This window comes from Megalobrama amblycephala, linkage group LG12 (assembly GCF_018812025.1).
Source record: "Megalobrama amblycephala isolate DHTTF-2021 linkage group LG12, ASM1881202v1, whole genome shotgun sequence".
Taxonomy (NCBI): Eukaryota; Metazoa; Chordata; class Actinopteri; order Cypriniformes; family Xenocyprididae; genus Megalobrama; species Megalobrama amblycephala.
Genome location: NC_063055.1, coordinates 18,331,639 through 18,357,184, shown reverse-complemented (window position 1 = coordinate 18,357,184; position 25,546 = coordinate 18,331,639). Strand labels below are relative to the sequence as shown.

At 36.6% G+C, this 25,546-nt stretch overlaps 1 protein-coding gene across 33 annotated transcripts in view; it reads right to left on the bottom strand.

Annotated features, from left to right (window-relative positions):
* Positions 1-25,546, bottom strand: part of rimbp2b (RIMS binding protein 2b) — a 187,755-nt gene that overhangs the window by 64,071 nt on the left and 98,138 nt on the right. For 32 of the 33 annotated variants that reach the window (XR_007187406.1, XR_007187404.1, XR_007187405.1 and 29 more), the window contains 2 exons: positions 16,107-16,196; positions 6,574-6,696 (listed from right to left, as the gene is read on the bottom strand). Coding sequence is in view for 26 of the 33 variants with exons in the window: in XM_048209372.1 (XP_048065329.1) it covers positions 6,574-6,696; positions 16,107-16,196 (213 nt within the window). In the remaining 7 variants the exon portion in view is untranslated. Of the gene's footprint in view, positions 1-5,746; positions 5,880-6,573; positions 6,697-16,106; positions 16,197-25,546 lie in introns of those variants that run through there. The other variant, XM_048209380.1, reaches the window with a different exon arrangement.

Here is a 25,546-nt window from a genome sequence, read left to right as displayed (position 1 = left end):
AAACAAGTGACAAACCTGGCTGGGACATGTATATTGTCCAATGTATACACGTCAGTGCTGTTGTCGATTACCTGAAACTGAGTTTTTTGTTTATTTTAACATCCTCATTGTATGTGCGTTGTGGTTATTTGCAGCACATTTCTGTATTGGTTGCGTTGTGAACTTTTGCAGCACACGTGTTGTCAAACTGATGATGTTTTCTTAATTTTTTCTTAAAGTTTTTCTAAAATGTAGCGTGGGATATAACGACTAAATTTCAGTCTGTTCATTGAACAAAGTTATTACATGTCTCCATAAAACTTAGAAAACAGATGTGGTCACTACAAACTGTTGTTGCATGGTTTTGAGCTGCACTTGCTTTTTTTTTAGAAGAAAAAAAAAGTACCAGCATATGGATTTGAAATGACATGAGGGTGAGTAAATGATGGCAGAATCTTCAATTTTGGGTGAACTATCCCTTTAAGCACTGAAAACAAGAGCAAAATGTCGTCGTCAATCAGGTTTGTGTCATTTGCTTCACCCCTTCAGGTAAAGCAAAAACAGAAGTGAAGCATCATGTCAATCAGCCAGACTAAGCACAGCCACGGAGCTTCGCATGATCAATAAAGGCTTAAGGGTCACGGCTCTGTACATGAAAGGGTGTGTGCAAACAACACAGCATGTTCAATCAGCGCCGATTACTGCCCGACAACATCCCCAGAAGCTCTTCTGACCTGTTAAAAGTACACAGTGACAAAACCTAGCAATCTTCTTTCCATTTATGACAGGAGAGGTTACAGGGGATAAAGGGTAAAGGAGGGATTTTCCATGCTGCTATGAAAGAGGAGTGCAGGGAAAAGGAAGGTTAGAATAATCTAACCTTCAGAGGACACATAAACTGTACTGTGTGTGAAATATGTCATGGTTATCTGATCATCAAGTATGAACGAATATCTCTATGCATATTACAGGACAAAGCAATCTAATAAAAATCTGAAAGTGTCTCATTTGTATGTCTTAATAGATTATCAAGTACTCTTTACTTATTAAATAGCTTAATAATTTTAACAACAAAATATTTTTTTTATTTATTTACTTATTCACTCACTCCCTCACTCACTCAATAATGATTACACTGTTCCAGCTTATTTTGCTAATAATAAGGCATCTGCATTACAAGTAGACAAACATGTACATAGAATTCAAATTATAATTTATTGGTTTAGACTTATTTAAACCAATAAAATATTGTGATGCTACTAGATTAGTTAGTTCCTTTTTTTATATATATATATCAAGGCTGATAGATTTAACATATTTCTCACTTTGTACATTCAGCAAAACTGTCACCTTATAACTGAAATTTAAAAAAAAAAAAATGCATTTTTTTTAAAACAATATTAACAGCATATATATCTTACATTCAAAAGAAGTGCTGGGTTAGTATATTTTGTGGGGGGAGGGTGTAATTGTGCATAACTGTTGTGTCATGCACAAACGCATTCCGCAGTGCCTTAGCTGGCCGACCATTCAAATCACATACAGCAGTGGTTCCCAAACTTTTTAGAGTGGCGTACCCACTGAGGCATTTAACAACCTTATGCGTACCCCCTCTCCTCCACTTAGACTGCAGTCCCACCTTTTCCATGAAGGGACAAAATTTGTTCCCTTAAATTTACTTTTAGGTTAATTTTTTACGTTTATAAAGGCAAAGTTTCAATGTTTTATGTCAAATTCTTACATTTTCATTAATTTAATTATTAATATAATAATAAAAGGAATAAATCAAACTAAATCAATAATTTCAATCAACTGAAATCAGTATTAACAAAAGCCATCTTTGCATTGCAGTTTAAAAGGGGACCTATTATGCAAAATGCACTTTTACATGGTGTTTGGACATAAATGTGTGTTGGCAACCACCCTATAATGATAAAAAGCCAATCACTCCTCTTTTTTTTAATCCCCTTATATCATAAGCAGTGTCTCAGAACAAGCCGTTTCCAGATCGCTGGCAATGTGACATCACATTAGCCACAGGCCCCGCCCACGAATGTGGACAGACACTGCCGTTTTAACATAGAACCGCCCTGTGCGAGTTCACAGCCAGTTGTACAGTCCGCCATTACTGCACTGACGAGATTGTCTCCCAAGCATTTTAGGTGTTCTGTAGCTGGATGGATTAATCCACATAGCTCTCTCCATTTACTCCCGAAATCTGAGCTGCTGAAGTCAAGGTGGATTCATTTTGTTTTCAAAGAAAATGCTCCCTCAACTCTACCAAAATCCGTTTATGTCTGCGCGAATCATTTCACACCGGATTGCTTTATGAACAAGGGTCAACACAAAGGGACAATACAAAACAGAGGCTGTGCTAAAAATATATTACTCAAGGGTAGATCAGTAGAAACTGTTCATGATCCAGCTTACAGCCTCCAGAGTGATACTGGATATGGCAGTAATGAAGGTGAGAGCACTTTATTACAGTTCATCGGAGTTGATTTACGGATATAAAGTTTACCAGTTTATTAAGCACCACCCGAAAAGGCATAAGGTCTTTATATATTTGTTTACTGTTAGTTGTAACGAGTGTTTCTGTGTACTTCGCTATGTATGTTGATGATAATGCAAGGGAGAGAGAGTTTATGGATAATATATTAATGCACACTTGCACTGTGTTTTATTCAGCTCTTACAGTGATTTTCTAGAGTGAAAACAGACGTTTCATATTTTGTGTGAAGTACAATAAACATCATAAAACTCATTGGTAAATAACTGTAATTAAACTAAACTATACCTGTTCTATCTCCATGCAGCATATATTCGTAGTTTCTGTCATTATAGTGTGTCCTGACTGACTCCTGACAGGGGAGAACGAGCTCTTGAATCTCCACCTCTTAGGCCGAGCGCAGCAGCTCATTTGCATTTAAAGTGCATACACTGAAACGGCGCGTTTTTTCTCAACCCCAAAAAGTGCTAATAAGTGCAAAAAAATGCTATAAAAATTATCTGTGGGGTATTTTGAGCTAAAACCTCACCTACACACTCTGGGGACATCAGAGACTTATTTTACATCTTGTAAAAGGGGGCATAATAGGTCCCCTTCAATGTTGCTCTGAGGTGGCCTTAATTCAGTTACAATGGCACAAACAGACTAATGTTATGAGATAATGTTTTAAATAAAAAATGTTCAGTAGAGAAATATGAAATGATGGTAAAAACAAAGTGATACTTTAAAATATTAAACTAAACTAAAGCCGCCAGTAGGTGGTAGTCACGATTTGGTCGTCTGAGACAAATTTTGAGAATCCTAAAAGATTCATATAATCCTAGGCAAAAATCTGTAGTCTTTGATCGATAGTTTGACAGCCGATTAATGACCGTTGAGATAAAATTTTACCTCCAATGAAATTCTGGCAGTGACGAATTGGCGCACAATCCTGCAGTGTGACTTCTCCTATGACAAACGTCAAATTGTCTTTGTTTTTCAAGATAAGCCGTGATCAAAATTAACACTAGAGATGTCTTTGTTAGGCACCATTTCATTCCCGTGTGTAATGCAGCTCACTGTCACCGAATGTGTGTGGGTTGATGATGTAAAACTCCGGACAAGTTTTCAAGCACGCATCCATTTTTAAGGCGTCTTGACTGTTGTACAGTCTGACATATAGGACAGCTGAGATCCCACAGTGTGACATGAGGATCATGTTCGTACAGTCTGACAAGCAACAATTGTAAAGGACTATTATAAATAGCACAGTGTGCACCCAGCTTTAGTCATCGTTCCCTATCATACACCCGGCGCAAAAGTGTTTTTTTGCTAGTTTCAGCACAACGCAGTTGTCATTTTCACGCCATGTTGTTTAAATAGCAAATGCATTTGCGCCCATTTGTGCGCCCATGGGTGTGCTGGTCTGAAAATTAGGTGTATTCAGGTGCATTGTTGGCGCGTTGCTATTTTGAGGCAACTGAAATAGACTGCGCCATTGAGCAACAAAAACCTGGTATAAGGCAAATGTTGCAATATATTTTTTTGTTATTTAAAGTTATTTTTTGTTATTTTGTTATTTTTGTTATTTTTATATATCAAAAATGCTTTGGTGGAATCCAGCTTGTCCCGTAGATGGTCTGCTCGTGTGCTTTAACCTCATGCACAAGCAGATCCATCTCCTCACTACAGAAGCAGTTTTTCTGCTTGCAAATTCCGTCATGTAAATAGTGAATCCGCCATGGCACAAGCGCAACTGGCTTTTAAAGGGAATGGGAGATGAGACTCTGACTGGTTTATTGCACCTTACACCCAAAACACACCCATTACTCATTAAGAGAATAGTGCCGGGCACGCAGACCATTTTTCCTGTTGTTAAACTAGAGAAAGTGGATTCGGACATGCCCTAATTGCACTTGCGCTGTTCGCTTTAAAACATGCACTTGAATCATTAAAATAGGACCCATCAAGTCCATTCATTCATTCAGTAATGAAGCAAGTGGCTGGCTGCATCCGAAAACTTGTTGCCTCGCTGCCCTATCAGGCAATGACTTCTCACGAAACTGACTTCTGAGACAGCGTAACAGTGTAATGATCTACAGCAAAACAGTGTGAGATTTGATGATAACTAAGCGAATATTTAAATACTACAATAGTAATTTCTCTCTAGAAATGACATCAAAAGTTGAAAACAATGGTCAAAAACATACATTTACAAACTTTCAACTTTCAGATGCCATCTTTATTTTTTGCTCAACTGTCCAAGTAACTGACACAGAATGGAACACACAGGATTGTAGGATATCAAAGGCAGTGAAGGATACATCTATGCTGCCTTGAAAAATCAATCAGCTGGAAGGCATCTCAGGAGACAGGAAGTGATGCTAACTTTAGATTCGGACGTGCCTTGATGCCTTCCTACTTTGTTTTTGAATGCAGGCAATATTTATAAATGGGTCATTGAATCATTGACTCTCCATATTCGTTAAATGCCACTGAATTATTCACTAACGAAACACCGTTGTGTGTTGCTTGAAAACGCACAACCTCTTCTGCAGAGGCTTTCGTTGGAACTATTGTTTCGTTTCAAAATATAACAAACAATACTGGCAATACTGAGTTTCACTTAATATTACATTTTTGTTTGTCGAACTGTTGTATAAAATAAATGTCACATTTGCAATCATGTGGATATTTGGGGAAAATTGCATTCTTGCTTGTATAATATATATTATCAACATTAAAAACAAGAACTCACACGGGATATGTTTTTGTATTGAAGAGAGTTTGAGTCTTAAATCGATCTCTATTCATGCTAGTAAGTGCTAAAACCCCATTTTTATAAAGGTACATTGTCGATAATGACAGTAATGTAGTGCACTTTGCTAAGGCAGCATACTCTGCATGCAACCTATCATTTGCATGCAGCTTGTGTAGATGCAGTCAGTTTTAATCTCAAAAGATGATTTCATTTGATTGGATATCATGTATTTGACCTTTTATGGCACTACATTTCCTGGTTCTTACATTAGAGGTGGCATTTTGTTTGTTAAAAATGCATGCTCGGTTTTAATGTTATTTTAAGGTGAGGCAGAATTAAATGAATGATAAAACTCAGCATTTTGTTCGCGTACCCCATATGTCACCTCATGCACCCCCATGGGTACGCGTACCCCAGTTTGGGAACCGCTGAAATACAGCATCCAGATCAGCTGTTAGTACTCAGTCAAAAGGTCCACATTCAGTTAGTGCTGGCTTCTGTAAAGTCTTTAGATATACCTGATGAATGGAAAATATGGAAGGTGGCAGGGACAGGGAAGGGGCAGGAGAGGGTTAGACGTTAGGGGAGGGGTAGGGCACTCCAGGACTCGTAGTCGATCACAGATCCACACTTTGAGGGTGTACGACAGCTCTAAAAGGTAAAAAACAATCCTGTGATGCCATAAAAGAGTACAAGGGGAGAAAAAAGGTTTGAAAACATAGATGAAAAGTGGAGGTCATGATCTACATTTTTTTTAAACATGGCCAGCCGGGTTTCATAAAGGACTGTAACATTTTCACTTTGCCACCTTTGAGCTTGACAACTGGAATCAGTCAACATATATGAAAGATAATCAGGTAACCAGTGAGAAAAATTTCCACATCGTACTTTTATTTAATTTCATACTCCAAACTGATCCTAAATTATAACACTTTGATCTTTAGGTTGAAATTTCTTGATAGGGTGAATCTCACAAAATGTAACACTTCACCCAAAAAATCTAAAGAAAAAAATATAATTGTATTTTTCATAAAGAAAATGAAGCCTATTTTAGGGACATATATAGTTAATATTGTAACAATCTTTTTTACACTTATGCACAGACCAAATTCCCTTTACTGAAATGTGAAAAAGTCTAATTTATGTAATTTAGATAGATAGATAGATAGATAGATAGATAGATAGATAGATAGATAGATAGATAGATAGATAGATAGATAGATAGATAGATTATGTTTTACAACGCAAAACTAAATAATTTTAGAAATTAAAAAATAGGCTTGATTTTCTTTTTCTACAACTTATTTTTCTTTTGATTATGGGATTTACACTGGCTGGTTCTCACCTTCAGCACCTGCTCTAGGTTCTCCAGTTTGCCTTGGAGCTCAGTTCTCTCCAACAGAGCGCAATCTCTCTCCACTGTCACAGTGTACAGAGCCTCCTGCAGCTGTTCATATTCACTTTTCACCTGACAGAGAGAGAGAGAAAAAGAGAGAGATTAATCAAGAATGTCTTCAGGCTTACACTGTTTCCCCTCTTACCACTGTTAGAAAGGTGAAAGGTCATTCTATCCTGCCCAAAAGAAAAAAAAAAAAAACATGTCGGAGATGTAGCCTAGTGGTTTGCTCACGTGCTTGACATACTAATGCTCATGGAAATGACAGGTTTGAAATCAGTTGAATAATTTCTAGGCCCTGTTCCACCATTAAATCCCGGTTCTCTCTCTCTTTAGCCTATATTTAATTTGTGTGTTTTATTTCATTAATATCACAAGAGGAATACAAAATAGGTTGATTTAGTAAATTTGTTTCATATGAACTACTGAAGGTGAGAGTTTAAAAAAGTTGTTGTGAGTGTCAAACTGCAGTAGATCTGAAGTGAGGTAGAGGAAGATCATGTATGATTAACACCATCTGGACCCATGTGGCCACAAAGCTAACAGGTGAAATCGTTCAATAATCTACAAACCTCCAGCATACTCTTATAAACATCAGGGTCTGAGAGGGCAGCTCTAGACACTCATATCCTGACCAGGCACATCTGCTCCACTGTTATACTGTTTTTATTTCAGTTTAAGTATGTAACCACAGCTGCAAAGTACTACTGTCGCGATTCCTGTCACTTCCCGGACTTCAATTTCCATAATCCTCCCTGCCAGTCACCTGCATACACTCCACACTAACCACACCGTCTGTTACCCGTTTACTATTCTCTGCTGCCAACCTTTGGACTGTTTATTGTTACCTGGACTGTGACAGATATCTGCCTGCCATGACTGCTGCCTGTACTGTGACCACGACTCTGTCTGTCCCTTGCTGTTCCCATTTGCTCCGGTTTGACCCTGCCTGTACGACCATGCTCTTTTATAATAAAAGCTTGCAACTGGATCCCTGCCTGAGTCCCGCTTCGTTACAACTACTATTTCACCAACAGCCAGCTAGAAGATAAAAATGAATAAACAAAATTAAAATAAAACATTTTAATTACATTTTTTTTTTTTTTTTGGTAAAAAAACAAAAGTAAAATATTAAATTATATATATATATATATATATATATATATATATATATATATAGCAAAAATCTAACTTTTCCTTCAATGAAAGGTTAGATTTTATGAATTAAAGATCAAAAAGATAAACAATGCAGATTTATCTTTATAGTCATCTTTGATCATATTTTCCAAGGGTGCCAATAATTCTGGCCACCACTGACTGTATAAGAGGTTTCTTCAAATTATTACATTTTGCTATTAAATACTTTGATCATTTGAAAAATTATGTATTCTGTTTGTCTTCATTCACTTATATGTGATAAATGGAGCATGTGTAGTCAGCACTGAGCTCTGGGGTGAGAGACCAAGAGCAAAGGGGTTGACGTCCTGTATCGATCGCAGCGTCAGTCATGATAAAAAGCTGAGCTGACAGAGACAGAGGCAGCAAGAACACACTCCACACCTGTCCAATCTGACACTCATCTCTTATCTGCAACCTGACCCACACACCTACTGCAACAGCAATTACAGCTGAATATGCTTGTTCTAGAGGAAATGTGTTTGACCTATTACACTTGTATTGTTGATTCTTATGACATTTAACCAGCATGTTGTTGGATAGTCCCAGTGGTGTTGAGCAAAAGACCTTCGAGTAAAAATCAAACAGAAAATGATATCAAAACTGACCATATTTCTTTTTTAATAAATGTAAATGTAAATATAACAACTTTATTTTTGCTTGGATAACCAAAGCATGTGGGCAGGTAAAAAATGAATATCAATAATATCAAAGTGCAACATTTAATGATCCAACAAAGTCCTTCTCTATTATTTTCCAACATGCTGTGAATGTTGTTTCAGGCATCGTGCACCCTGTTTACAGGCAGTCTAATTCACATTGCCAAAATTTGCATACTTTAGAGGGAACATTTATTGTAAAACACAAGGGAAAAAAATACTTTTTTGTGGTTTTAAATTACAACCACAGCCACAAAGTACTATTTCACCAATAATCAGGTACTGTAGCAAATAAAATAAAATAAAATAAAATAATAAATAAAATAAAAAAAAAGAAATGAGATGAGATGAAATATGTAGTTACATAAAAACAGTCCTTATGTTACCAAAGGGGGAAAAAAATATGCTAAATGTTTCTTGTCATAAATGTGTACATAAATGTACATGAATAATGTAAAGAACATTAATGATGACTATTATAATAGTCATTATATAATATAATTCTAAAATAACATAATTGTCAGGTTTATGTTCAGTTTGTTTGTGTTTTAGTTTGGTTTTGTTCTGTTCCTGTTTGCCTGCATTCTTGATCCTTCAGTTTGTTTCTATAGTTATTGATCATTGGACTGGACTCAGTAATGAGGTAAAGACCATAATCCCATATCTCTTTGATGGTCCTCGAAGGAAATTCATGGATTATGTTGACGGACCTAGAGCCCAGCCAGCTGCCAAACATGCCCTTAACGGACAGGCAGCCAGAGCCCACCATAGACACAGAACCCGAGCCTGCCTCGAAACAAGTGGCAGAACCAAAGCCTGAGCCAAACATTGCCCAGGAACCCAAGCCCAGCAGTGAGTCTGACCAGATGCGAGAGCCGGCAACAGAGGGCATCCTAGTGGAGTACAAGGGCATGAGATGGAGCCGCACCCATACTCCCACCTCTGAGGGTAAGCTGTGCCAGGACCGAATGCAATTGTTTGAGGAAACAGAAGAGGGTACTGCCCAAAGTCTCCCGTCTTCGCTGGTCCCACCTAGCTATAAGTCTCCTGCATTTCCACTGGTCCCTCCCAGCTCTAAGTCTCCTGCATTTCCACTGGTCCCGACCAGCTCCAACTCTTCTGGGTCTCCACTGGTCGTGCCCAACTCCAAGTGTCCTGTCTCTCCAATGGTCCCATTCAGCCTCCTTCCCCCGCAATCTCTACCCAAGACAGCCAGATCTCCACCTCCGCTGGTTCCCTTTAGTTCCTCCGCTCTTCTGTTTGCTCCACTCTGCTCCGCAGATCTGCCTCAGGTCTTACAGTCTCCAGTTTCCCCTTGGCATATGGATCCCCTTTCTCAGCCCAGAGCCACCAAGCCTGTCACTCCACCTTGGTCCGTCGACCAGTCGGCTCCACCTTGGTTCTTGCACCCTCGACTTCACATGGGACCATCGTTCTCCAAGCTCCACCAGGCTCCCTTGTCCCTCCAGCTCAGCCTTAGTCAGTCGTCGCTCTGCCTACGCCATGGACCTCCGGGCCTTCGGCTGCACCTCATCCCTCCTCCCCTTCAGCTCCGTAGGGCTTCGCCTTCCCTCCGGCTCCGCCTTGGTCCTCAGTCCCACTGGCTCCGCCTCAGTCCTCCATTACCCTGGCTCCACTTCAGCCAACTGTCACCATGGCTTCACCTTGTAATGTCAGGTTTATGTTAGTTTGGTTTTGTTCTGTTCCTGTTAGTCCCGATCCTTGTTTGTTTTTATAATTACTGAATGTCCTAGTTTGTTTCCATAGTTACTGATTAGTTTAACATGCATTTCATTTAGCTCCCTTTGTTTGTCTTTTAGTTACTCCTGGTTGGTTCTCATGTATGTATTGTGTTTTGGTTCCTGTGAAGTTTATTAAAGACTTTCATTTATATTTTCCTTCATTGAGTGCTGCTACTATCACAACTATCACAGCATGTGACAATAATAATATATAGTAATATAATAATGACATATTGCATAATAATGCCAAAGTGCTAGCAACACAAAGTATCAAACATGGTCTAGAATAACACAATCTACACCAGGTAGGAATCAGAAAAATAGTAAGAGCACAGAATATAAGAGTGAGCAGTATGCAGTTAAGTGCTCACAGAAGAGATGAGTTTTAAACTGTTCCTGTAATATTGTCAGGGGTATGGCTGTCCGGACAGCTAGTCCACTAGCAAAGAACAGATTTTAATAGCTTTGCTGTATAAGCTTCACATCAAAATGTTATTAATATAAGTATGTATGCATGCTATCATAGTCCAGGCATGAAATACAATGGTTCATTTTCCGACAAGCTCTCTGTCCACCAAAGTGTCTCAGAAAAATGTTGAAGATTTACACTAATGCTGAGCCACTAACAGACTGGATAGACACAAGCTGTATAGATGGAGCAGCTGCCATCTTGATGACTGCCATTCTGAGAGCTGGAACAGAGCTGTAGATTCAATGATGTCTTACTCTGAAACAGCTATTTGAGATGGGGGGGGGGGACTCACAAAATAAGTCATGCATGAAGGACCATTCTTTTCAAGCAAGAGCAGGCTCACATGACTCACACGCTACACCATTACTGCTCTCAGTTTAACATTGGAACATAAGGAGCTGTTTGTGCTATAGCCTGCAATTTAGGCCAATATATCCACCTTATTTTCCACGAAAGAGCGGGTGCAGCCATTTTTAACTTAAATGTGTCTATTATGCTGCTTTATATTGCAAACTTTTAATTGTTTAATCATATTAATTTAATTTCATTATCATAATCATAAACACACTGGCTTGTAGTTTTAACATTTACTGCACATTGTTATTCTTCTAGTTATTTTCTTACAGCGGCTAAAGAATCGGAAGTCTCCGACATTCAAAGAAAAGAGCTTACTTCCGCGTTGCAAAAATATTTTTTTCAACATACCTTCTGTTGTTTATTCATGTATATTTCATGCTAAAACTAGTAGTAAAGACCATATGCATACACTCTAAAAAATGCTGGGATAAAAACAACCCAAGTGGGGTTAAAAATTGACAAACCCAGCGGTTGGGTTAAATGTTTGCCCAACGTGCTGGATAGTTCTATTTAGCTCAACTATTGTTTAAAAATTACTGTATTGCTTGCTTAAAATGAACCCAAAATATGTTGTCTTATGTAATCACTCAGTGTTTTGATGGTTTTTATTACAGCCACCGTTTAAATGTTTATATTTTAACAACGAATTAGAGTAGAAACATAATTATATAATTTAAAAAGTTGTTGTAAAAACTGCCTTATGTGCAATTTAAATAGTTATATACAACTCACTTTTTATTTCAATGATGATTTTAAATACATTTTATTAATAAATTGATAAGGCCCATTAGATTAGTTTTTCAGCTAAAAAAAAAAAAAAAAAAAATATTTCGATGCATCACCACAAGTATGAATTGCATGTTTAACATATTTTTAAATGAACAGAATAGGAGAGAAAAATGAGTGTCATGTCAATGACCCAAAAACCATTAGCATTAATAAGGAGTTTCGCCTCCCTAACAGCTTCCACTCCTCTGGGAAGGTTTTCTCCTAGATGTTGGATCAGGGCTGTGGGGATTTACTCTCATTTTCTCCCTATAAATTTGAGCTTTAAACAAGATAAATGCATACAGTGTACTGCTAGAACTCACAAACCATAAGTTGTGGGAAGTGTTATACTGTACTTCCATATAAATATCACACACTCACAGTACAAAGACTTTCTGATGATTTTGCATATTTGGGGTTCCTTCATAACGCTGTCTTTTCTTTCTCTCTCCTTTCCCTTCCTCCTCAGTATTTCTATCGGCCTCATAGGGACTGCATTCATAAATGTCTAATGAGGGACCGGGATCCTGTTTTGCAACAGCGTTTGACAACACACCTACTCTGACGTATCGGACTAGGCCTACCTTCGAACAGCTCAGCAGGAGGACACTGCTCTGCCAGGATAGGATGCCAAGATGTGCCTCCAACTAAATACTGTCACAAAATGACTAAAAGATTAACTATAAGCAGGCTACAGGGGTGCTGATGCTAGCAGGCATAAATAGAGATAACAGATCACACATGCGGGTGTGAGACAGAAATAGGGGAGACCAGAAAAGTGCACATCAAAAGAAGACTAAAGTAGACGATTATAGTTCACAGGTGCTGCAGTAGAAGACATAACCAGTGGAGCCCAGTAAATATACCTGCTGCTGCTTCATTATGGAGATCATAAAAATAAAAATAATAATAATGATGTTTTTTAAAACATAATAACCATTATGAAACATAACATTTATAAAACACTGGTAAAAAGCTTCATGTGTGTTTTCAGCAGAGTTCAGAGTTTTTTTTGTTTTTTTTTAATAAAAAACAGTTATTACAAGAATGTAATATCTGCCAGTTCCAGAGAGCAGTACTTCTTCATATCCACTCTTCAGACCCTCAAAGAAAAGTCTCCAATAGATATGCTGAGTTACACATAAACATACACACCACAAACTGACTTACAATGTGTTGTTTAACAATGTTTCTTGACGTTGTCATAAACCGCGTCTTCAGGAAATTGCTTTTCCATGACAACATGCACAAACTCATACTTCAAGACCCTCATCGCAAGATCAACATCACAAGGGACATCAACTTCACTATTCGGGAAATTACATCTTTACCCCTTGAGGACCAACACACAGACATATGCCCTATACAGTAGACACATACAAATAGTAGATTAGAAAATACCAGAAACGCACCCTTGGACTCAGAAAAGCTCCAGTGAACTGTTCTTAGTTGGACTGAAGGAAATGGAACAGGCTTATTAGCATTAACTAAATCTAAAACCTAATCTAAAATATTAACAAAAACTATAACAGCATATCACTGACACTAAATTAGCACTGAATTGGAAAACTAAACCTCATATTATTTAATAAAATGCAGAGCAAGTATCTGTCATGATACAGAATGGCTGCCCATGCCACTACAGATCCATTTTTAACATATGGAGAGAGACATTTATCAAATGATTAACTTGATTCATGAAGGAGCACTGCTCATCTCAGTCAGTTTAAAGTATTCATGGCATTTTCTGTCATTATGTGCGACATTAAATCATTTTATATTTTGATACAGACTCTTTGCCACTAACTGCCCAACATTCTGACCACTGACAGATACTCAGGGTCCACAATGAACTTTTGGCCAATGGTGAATAATTTCAAACATTTATTGGCCACAAAATTACTGCCAGTCAACAAAGTGCACTGCGCATTGTTTTAAAGAAAAAATATATTTACAGCACTGTTTATATATATTGCAGCTCACCAAGGATGCAATTATTTGATCAAAAATACAGTAAAAAAAAATAAATAATATATATATATATATATATATATATATATAGTGAAATATTATTACATCAAGCCATGTGCAACTTCTCCGACCATCACAGAGTCAAACTAACCATGCAAGTATATCATCATTTCTTTATTCAACATAGAAGAAATCAACTGCAACTTCAAAACCACCGACTCATGAAGCCATCAAAACATTCAGAGATTTCCCAGACTGCTTCATCTGTGAAGGCAATGCAAGTATCGTACATTTTAACTAAAAAGAGGTTTAGGATAAACAGTACAATCCTCTTAACAAGATGTTTTGAAATGAGAAGCTGATGGTTCTTTTCATTGGTTAAATGACTCAATTTCATTGTTTCATTCTGTCACTTTCACTTTCCATTTTACCCATGTATGCGTGAGTGCATGTGTTTGTTTGATTAGTTGTGTTCACGATTTAGTTAATAAAACCTGAGCACAAGACATATGAGTATTTGGTTCTGATTTTCTGCATGCAGCAAAGTAAATTTAACGATTGTAATCACAGCTACATGCTCTTAATAGTACTGTACAGAAAGAAAGTTATTTCCCTTATCCTGGAAATTAACATTTTTTAGAATTGATAAATAATCAATACTGAGTGTTCGCTGGGCAAACTGATTAATTGATTGTAATATTAGTTTAAGTTAATCTGATTAACTGACCCAAATATTCATGATTATTTATAACAAGTTATGATTAATTAAAGGTGCCCAAGAATGCTTTTTCACAAGATGTAATATAAGTCTAAGGTGTCCCCTGAATGTGTCTGTGAAGTTTCAGCTCAAAATACCCCATAGATTTTTTTAAATTAATTTTTTTAACTGCCTATTTTGGGGCATCATTAACAATGCACTGATTTAGGCAGCGCGCCACCCCCTTAAATCGCGTGCTCCCTGCCAACGAGCTGTCGACTATATTACAGCCTGATTACAGTGCATTTACAAAGTTCACACAGCTAATATAACCCTCAAATGGATCTTTACAAGATGTTCGTCATGCATGCTGTATGCATGCTTCAATTATGTGAGTAAAGTATTTATTTGGATGTTAACGTTTTATTCTGAGTGAATTTGAGGCTGTCCTCCGTGGCTAACGGCTAATGCTACACTGTTGGAGAGATTTATAAAGAATGAAGTTGTGTTTATGAATAATACAGACTGCAAGTGTTTAAAAATGAAAATAGCGACGGCTCTTGTCTCCGTAAATACAGTAAGAAACGATGGTAACTTTAACCACATTTAACAGTACATTATCAACATGCTAACGAAACATTTAGAAAGACAATTTACAAATATCACTAAAAATATCATGCTATCATGGATTATGTCAGTTATTATTGTTCCATCTGCCATTTTTCGCTGTTGTTCTTGCTTACCTAGTCTGATGCTTCATCTGTGCACAGATCCAGACGTTAATACTGGCTTGTGTAATCCCTTGAACATGGGCTGGCATATGCAAATATTGGGGGTGTACACCCCGACTATTACGTAACAGTCGGTGTTATGTTGAGATTCGCCTGTTCTTCGGAGGTCGTTTAAACAAATGAGATTTATATAAGAAGGAGGAAACAATGGAGTTTGAGACTCAATGTATGTCTTTTCCATGTACTGAACTCTTGTTATTTAACTATGCCAAGGTAAATTCAATTTTTGAATCTAGGGCACCTTTAATAATATTTCCCCTCTGAGCTAATTTGCTACACGTCCTTGCTAAATAAATGTATGAATTTCTTGAAATTCACCCTAACTCCCACTCAACTTTTGAATGGTAGTGTTCAAAATATTTTTTCCTTACGACCTAAAATTAGCATTTTTTTCCTCACAGGTCAAAATATTTGCAACTGTGATTTCTTTACATTAAAGTCAAACCTTATTCTTTCAGTGTTTCTCCTTTAGCATACACCAAAATCAGCATGACATTTAAATCTCCACACAATTCTTCCATACTCATACACCACACATTGATATACCCGTTCAGAGATGAACTCATCAATCTCGTGAGTGAGTGGGTGGTCACTGCTGTGCTCCTGTGGGGCAGGGGGACTCGCTGGATTGAGTTAGAGGATGCTGAAATGTATGCCGGGCGGCCCAAGGCCTCCAGCTTTATGAGGAACAATCCTCCACTTCCACTCGAGTGGCAAAAACATCATTAGTGCTCTCCAACAGGGAACAAATGATGGCATGACTGGATTACAATGCCATTGTGTGTGTGAGCAAGTAGATGCTGAGGGTTTGTCATGCAGCCGTAAGCTACTATGAGACCGACTGCTTACCTGCTCATACTTTGCTGCCTTCTGGGTATCGTTGAACAACCGGAGATTCAGACGTGCTTTCTCCTGCAGAACATGCTGAAGCTCACTCTCCTGTCAACACACACACACATAAAAAGAGAGAGAGAGAGGTTAGTTGTTTTGTGGTACAAATTTTCAAATGTGCTTGTGTCTAGCAGAAACATTCACAGGCACACACTGATAAACACACGTTTAGACTGCAGGGTGTATTCCTGGTAAGAACAGAGAGTTTCCAACACAGCTAGGGTTGGTCAATGCATTATTAATTTTGAGAAGAGCAAGACAGGGAGAGAGTGAGTGAAGACAGTAAGAGAGAGAGACGCTGCGGCCCATCTGTCTTAGAAAGACTGACACTGAGGGTTTGGACTACAGAGATCAGTAGTCAACAGAAATCATGCCGTCTCCACAGACAAAGAGAAAGAGAGCGAGTCCATCACTAAGCTGGCATGGCCTCAGTGACATTCAGAGAAAGAGGAAATTATTACATTTTGATGCAATATTATCAAGATATTTATATTCTGTAGAATTACCTGAACCTATGAACTGTTCACAGACTTTAATTTAAATACATTTTGATAAATGTGCTATTAAATTAAATTAAATTCAGCAAGGATGTATTAAATTGTGAAAGTGAAAGTAATTATAAAAATTATATTTCAAATAAATGCTATTTTTAAACTTTGTATTGATCAAATAAAAGGAAAGTACAAATGTTACAACTGTTTTGACATCTGCATCAAATGTGCATATTAGTATAATTTCTGAAGGATCATGTGACACTGAAGACTAGAGTAATGAAAATTCAGCTTTGCCACTACAGAAATAATTTTAAGCTAAAATAGAAAACAGATATTTTAAATTGCAATAATACTACTTTTATTTATTACTGTTTTACTGTATTTTTTAGTCAATGAAATCCAGCCTTAGTGAGAGTAACAGACTTCTTTCAAAAACATTTTAAAAATCTTAAAAGTTTTGAACAGTAATTTAATTTAATTTTAATTTGTTTTATTTGTTACACTACTATTATTTGACTATATTTCACATATTTATCACTGTACATACAATACAAATGTACTGGTCTAGTCATACCAATCAAGCACACTAAACTGAAATCAAAATATAATTGAAAGAGACAGACAGAGAGAGAAAGTGAGAAGTACAAGAAAGTAATGCTGAAGAGGCACTACTCAGGGAAATGACAAGAGAGGAGAGAAGCACTCAGCACATTAGACAGCATGCTGGTTTTATGATTGAATCATCTGTACACCTTTAAATAGCTCTGTGTAATTAGGTTAACTTCTTAAATCATTGGTTAATCTTGAATGCTGCAGAAAATTTGCATACGCCCCCTAACCAAACCCCTATTCCACACAGCTTCAGATTCTTCCCTCACTGCAAGAGGAAAACTTAATTACACTCCAACAACATCTACTGTATGTGGTGCGATTATCTTCAAACAAGAGCCACAAATGTGAGTGTTCATGTGTTCACAAGCACATCTGATATGCTGGGGCATTTAAAGGGTTAGTTCACACAACAATTACATTTCTGTCATTAATTACTCGCTCTCATGTCGTTCCAAACCTGTAAGACCTTAGTTTATCTTCGGAACACAAATTAAGATATTTATGATGAAATCTGAGGGTTTCTGAACCACACAGGCAGCAACGTCATTGCACCTTTTGAGGTCCAGAAAGGTAGTAAAGACATCGTTAAAACAGTCAACAGCGTAGGAGAATGACAGGGGAGAGAAGAAATTGTTGAATAAAGTCATTATTTTTGTTTTGTTCTTGCGCACAAAAAGTATTCTCGTCACTTTATAACATTAAATTTGAACCACTGTAGTCACATGGACTGTTTTAACGATGTCTTTACTACCTTTCTGAACCTTAAAAGGTGCAATGATGTTGCTGCCTATATGTGGTTCAGAAACCCTCGGATTTCATCAAAAATATCTTAATTTGTGTTCTGAAGATGAACAAAGATCTTATGGGTTTGGGACGACATGAGGGTGAGTACTTAATGACATAAATTGTATTTTTGAGTGAACTAACCCTTTAAGGAGCATGAAAATTCTGACTTCCTGTTTTGCTCAGAGTGATGATTCTCAACCACATATCCCAGGAGAAAAATATTTAATTTTGCTTTGCTAAGTCTAGTCTTTTAGTTCCTAAAAGGAAAAAAAAAATGTTTTATTTGTTAAATGTTTTATAAATAAGCATATGCTACACTAATGTTTTATTAGTATTAGTGTTATTTACATCTTTGGCCTTTGAAAGACATTATGAGAAATACTAGAGTTTGTATGTTTTTTTCGGAAATGGGGTTTCATTTGTTAACGTTAATTAATGCATTAACTAACATGAACTAATGAGTAAATACATTTTTACAGCATTTATTAATATTTTTATGTTACTTAAAGCTGCTGTCCGCGATTCTTGGCCCTCTAGCGGTTAAAGGTGCCATCGAACTTCTTTTTAAAAGATGTAATATAAGTCTAAGGTGTCCCCTGAATGTGTCTGTGAAGTTTCATCTCAAAATACCCCATAGATTTTTTTTTTATTCATTTTTTTAACTGCCTATTTTGGGACAGCATTAACTATGCACCGATATATAGGTTGCGGCCCCTTTAATTCTCGTGCTCCCCGCCCCCGGAGCTTGCGCTTGCCTTGAACAGCATAAACACAGTTCACACAGCTAATATAACCCTCAAAATGGATCTTTACAAGATGTTCATCATGCATGCTGCATGCATACATCGGATCATGTGAGTATTGTATTTATTTGGATGTTTACATTTACATTTACATTACACACTGTTGGAGAGATTTATAAAGAATGAAGTTGTGTTTATGAATTATACAGACTGCAAGTGTTTAATAATGAAAATAGCGACAGCTCTTGTCTCCGTGAATACAGTAAGAAACGATGGTAACTTTAACCACATTTAACAGTACATTAGCAACATGCTAATGAAACATTTAGAAAGATAATTTATAAATATCACTAAAAATATCATGATATCATGGATCATGTCAGGTATTATTGCTCCATCTGCCATTTTTCGCTGTTGTTCTTGCTTGCTTACCTAGTCTGATGATTCAGCCATGCACATCCAGACGTTCTCCTTGTCTAATGGCTTGAACATGAGCTGGCATATGCAAATATTGGGGCGTACACCCCGACTGTTACGTAACAGTTGGTGTTATGTTGAGATTTGCCTGTTCTTCGGAGGTCTTTTAAACAAATGAGATTTATATAAGAAGGAGAAAACAATGGAGTTTGAAACTCAGTGTATGTCTTTTCCATGTACTGAACTCTTGTTATTCAACTATGCCAAGGTAAATTCAATATTTAATTCTAGGGCACCTTTAATAAACAGAACTGCACACGTCTTGCGGAGGAACATTCTAGCCGGAGCTACTTTTCTCCATGTATGTCTATGGCGAGTCACGCAGTTACTGTGATACTCTGCGGCGAGTCCTACCAGTCTGGTCTGAAATAGTCCGAATATAAACACTTATTATAAGTGTACCATAATGATTCAGGATAAGACAAAAACACGGTTTGGAAAATGGATTCATGTTGTATATTCTCATTATATAATTTTTGTAAATTTTTAACACAAAAAAAGTTGCGAACTGCAGCTTTAAAAAAATGCTCATATTCATGTCAGTTCTCAGTGTATTAATAATATTGACAGATACAGCTTTTGATCTTAAAAATGTATTATTAAATGTTGAGAATAACATTAGCTAAAATTTATAAATGGTGTAGAAATATTATTCATTGTTAGTTCTTGTAAACTAATGTTACCAAAATAAACCTTATTGCAAACTGTTACCAATTTGTCTATGGGTCTTTCTTTCTGTTAACACACTGTTAATCTTCTACTCCAATAAAGCTCCCAGAGTAACAATGTAATTAAAAGAGCAAAGATAACAAATAAAATGCTATCATGTTAATGACACTTTCCTTCATAAAAACACACATACATACACACACACATATACTTTTGCCTCATAACAGAACTAAGATCACCTCCATTTCTCTCCATTCACTCCCATCGAAAGGCCATTGTCATTTCAACTAGTGTCAATTCGCTGCAGTCAGTTCCAATCTCTCCTGAGCTGCACATGATTGCATTGGCAGCCCACGCTCTGAACATCGATCCAGAAAAACTCTGAACGGATGATAGACTAAGCCTTGAGAAAAAATGGAGTGACCCAGTGTAGAGGAGAGAGAGTGAGAGAGCTAATGATTACAGATTAGACACATATAAACTTGATTCACATTGAATGTGTAACACTAACAATTTGCATGAAGCAGCCCAGGAGACTCAGAGCTGCTTCTGCAGCACCATAATTTGCATGAGCTGCAAATAAAAAAATAAAAAAACCAAACAGAAAAATGGGAGGGATGCCATGAGGGAGGTCATTACGAAAACATTCTATTCATTCTGCTGGAAGAGCCTGCTAATAATGTATTAGAAGTGAGGCATACACTAATTACAAACACACACACATACACACACACACTTGTTTCTGGAATCTTCCGTTCTCTGTATCAGAACATGTTTTGACTATATTAAAAATAGCAAACTACCAAACAACACAGTCTACAGTATGAATTGTACACAATATGTATATTTTTATTTTAAAGGTGCCGTAGAACGTATTTTCACAAGATGTAATATAAGTCTAAGGTGTTCCCTGAATGTATGGCGTTATTTTACTGTCAATTGTCGAGAGCACATTATTGTGACGCGAGAGCATATCAATGTAATGCGCGAGCGCAAATCTGTCCGCTCGCGCGCGGATTTCCTTTGCTCTCGCGCAAATCTGGACGCGCGCGCTCAAATATACAGTGCTCTCTTATGAACTGCCTCTCCTCTCGCTCAGATATTACGTGTGCACGCTCAAACTGTTTCCTGCGCGCTCAAACTGTTTCCTGCGCGCTCAAACTGCACATGTGCGCTCACAAATCTCTCCGTGCTCTTGCAGAAATTAATTTGCTTTTGGATTAAATGCTGTCAAAAGTTATAAACCAATCAGAAGAGACGACTGATCCATGAAAATGCTACATGGAATCTTATTGGCTGAGAGTGAACTGCGCCTGGAATTCTTTCGACAAAGATATGTATTTTATTTATTCACAATTTAATAATATTTATCAAATGTAACCTAGTCTAACTGCATCACATTACAGGTCAAACCCCTATTTATCTAAACAAACAAAAAATGTTTCTTAAAGTTATTGTGGTCATACGTTTTGTGTTGAAATTTAAAAAAAAAAAATAGGTAACATTTTACAATAAGGTTTTTATTTGTTAACATTAGTTAATGTATTATCTAACATGAACTAACAATGTGCAATACATTACTGTAATTATTAATCTTTGTTAACGTTAAAAATACAGCTGTTTGTTGGTTGTTTACTTCACAGTGCATTTAATAATGTTAACAAATACAACATTTGATTTTAATAAAGTATTAGTAAATGTTGAAATTAACATTAACAAATATTAATAAATGCTGAAGAAGAGCAATTCATTAGTAGTTAATGTTAACTAATGCAGTTAAATAATGTTAACGCAACCTTATTGTAAAGTATTACCAACAAATATCTTCTGATTTAAGACCGAACAAGATCAGGGTCAAATCGTCATTCCCTTAATACTTAATGTGGAGATCACATACCACCATAGTCAATTTCTTTTGAGGTCTGGTATAAAACATGACATACAAAAATACCTAAGCTCTTGTGTATGCACGATTAAGCAAAAGAACGCAATCTTATTCCTAAATGACAACGATTCGGTTATGTCTATTAAACCTTTTGAAATTACAATCATACCAGAATATTTAAACCTGCTTTTGCATTGCTGCTGAAAGCAGTGGTCATGTAAGCTATATGTTTTAAACAGCTTCACAAAGTGTTTTCAACAACATACTATTGCTACATCTGTGTTGCAAACATTAAATAATAATGCAAGTATTGCAATAACAATTTATAGTCTGAATATACACTGATTTCAGCAATTAAAATAAGTAGCTAAATGAATGTTGAAACTAATGTTGTTACACTGTTCTGCCAGTAGGTGGTGACCAGTGACTGTTAAAATGTATTTGATGTATCAGAATCATTAATTCCAGACCTCAAAAGAAATTGACTATGGTGGTATGTGATCTCCACATTAAGTATTAAGGGAATGACGATTTGACCCTGATCTTGTTCGGTCTTAAATCAGAAGATATTTGTTGGTAATACTTTACAATAAGGTTGCGTTAACATTATTTAACTGCATTAGTTAACATTAACTAATAATGAATTGCTCTTCTTCAGCATTTATTAATATTTGTTAATGTTAATTTCAACATTTACTAATACGTTATTAAAATCAAATGTTGTATTTGTTAACATTATTAAATGCACTGTGAAGTAAACAACCAACAAACAGCTGTATTTTTAACGTTAACAAAGATTAATAATTACAGTAATGTATTGCACATTGTTAGTTCATGTTAGATAATACATTAACTAATGTTAACAAATAAAAACCTTATTGTAAAATGTTACCTATTTTTTTATTTTTTTAAATTTCAACACAAAACGTATGACCACAATAACTTTAAGAAACATTTTTTGTTTGTTTGTTTAGATAAATAGGGGTTTGACCTGTAATGTGATGCAGTTAGACTAGGTTACATTTGATAAATATTATTAAATTGTGAATAAATAAAATACATATCTTTGTCGAAAGAATTCCAGGCGCAGTTCACTCTCAGCCAATAAGATTCCATGTAGCATTTTCATGGATCAGTCGTCTCTTCTGATTGGTTTATAACTTTTGACAGCATTTAATCCAAAAGCAAATTAATTTCTGCAAGAGCACGGAGAGATTCGTGAGCGCACATGTGCAGTTTGAGCGCGCAGGAAACAGTTTGAGCGTGCACACGCAATATCTGAGCGAGAGGAGACGCAGTTCATAAGAGAGCACTGTATATTTGAGCGCGCGCGTCCAGATTTGCGCGAGAGCAAAGGAAATCCGCGCGCGAGCGGACAGATTTGCGCTCGCGCATTACATTGATATGCTCTCGCGTCACAATAATGTGCTCTCGACAATTGACAGTAAAATAACGCCATATGAATGTGTCTGTGAAGTTTCAGCTCAAAATACCCCAAAGATTTTTTTTATTCATTTTTTTTAACTGCCTATTTTGGGGCATCATTAAATATGCACAGATGCAGCGTGCGGCCCCTTTAAATTCTTGCGCTCCCCACCCCCGAGCTCGTGACTCTAATACATTGCATAAACAAAGTTCACACAGCTAATATAACCCTCAAAATGGATCTTTACAAAGTGTTCTTCATGCAGCATGTCTAATCGCGTAAGTACAGTGTTTATTTTGATGTTTACATTGATTCTGAATGAGTTTGAGGCTATGCTCCGTGGCTAACGGCTAATGCTACACTGTTGGAGAGATTTATAAAGAATGAAGTTGTGTTTATGCATTATACAGACTGCAAGTGTTTAAAAATGAAAATAGTGACGGCTCTCTTGTCTCCGTGAATACAGTAAGAAATGATAGTAACTTTAACTACATTTAACAGTAAATTAGCAAAATGCTAACGAAACATTTAGAAAGACAATTTACAAATATCACTAAAAATATCATGATATCATGGATCATGTCAGTTATTATTGCTCCATCTGCCATTTTTCACTATTGTCCTTGCTTGCTTACCTGCATAATGTCTGATGATTCAGCTGCGCAACTCCAGACGTTAATACTGGCTGCCCTTGTGTAATGCCTTGAACATGAGCTGGCATATGCAAATATTGGGGGCATACATATTAATGATTCTGACTGTTACATAATAGTCGGTGTTATGTTGAGATTCGCCTGTTATTTGGAGGTCTTTTAAATAAATGAAATTTATATAAGAAGGAGGAAACAATGGTGTTTGAGACTCACTGTATGTCATTTCCATGTACTGAACTCTTGTTATTCAACTATGCCAAGGTAAATTCAATTTTCCATTCTACCGCACCTTTAAACTATTTCATAATGTAATAATTACATTTTGCCTGCCTGTACTGATTTTTTTATTAAAAAAGGAAAATATACAGTTGGTATACAGTTCTAATAATATATAACTGTATACCAATACAGTTGGCAATGAAAATATTGAAAATATACAGTTGGCAATACTGCGTTTGTAAAAATACAGTATTTTCAAGGGTATTTTATGAGACATTTTAAGGCAGTGCTGGAAAATAATGGTGGCCACAGAAAATATTGACACTTTGGGCACAATTTGGACATTTTCACTTAGGGGTATACTCACTTTTGTGGCCAGCGGTTTAGACATTAATGGCTGTGTGTTGAGGGGAGAGTAAATTTACACTGTTATACAAGCTGTACACTCACTATTTTACATTGTAGCAAAGTGTCATTTCTTCAGTGTTGTCACATGAAAAGATATAATAAAATGTTTACAAAAATGTGAGGGGTGTACTCCTGTGAGATATTGTGTGTATATATATATATATATATATATATATATATATATATATATATATATATATATATATATATATATATATATATATATATATATAAACACACTAATCAAACCATGCTATTCCACACTGACCAAAGCTTTTATTTTATTTTTGGATGGTATTGTAGCCAGACATCCTGCTTTGTGGAAAATGTCCAGCCGGAGCGAGGGTAATGTATGTCGGGCCCTTCCAGGAAATAAGCGGCATTGACCTTTGAGACGACGCAATCTGTTCTGCTTGCTCGCCAAACACCCCTCTCTCTTTGCAGCTGCTCTGTTCAAGAGATAGCTACCATATTCCCATTGACACCAGGATTCATGCTACAATGAGCCTGAGATATGGTAATACTGAGATCATGAGTTAGTCAGTAAAGACTAAGGTCATAAAGGGTAAAAGGGATTTTCAATTTCTGAAGGAAACGTGAGTGGTGCTTTCCCATGCAAAAGTTATCACATATCATTAAAGTGGTTGCCGGGGCGTTGATATGCGGCTGCTAAATGTTTTTGAGTGGTTTTGGCTAAATCTATAGTTTGAGTCACAGTCACTTCTGCTCTGTGACGACCACTCAACAGAAGCATGACCTTAGAAGTGAACAAGCCAGAATGAGTCCTGTTGGCAAAGTCACACCAGCCACTTCAGTAACGCATATCTACACACTAAAAATTGTACCAGAGGCACTGTCCTGTCCATATGTTTACATAAAAACTGAATTGAGACATGAATTGTTGACCCAATTAGGAGGAAAATACTAAACACATACAATATGCATATGGTTTATTGAATATTTGCCAAAAGCATTCCAGTGTGTTTGATTCTCACATGAATAATCTCTGATCTAATGCTTCAGGTG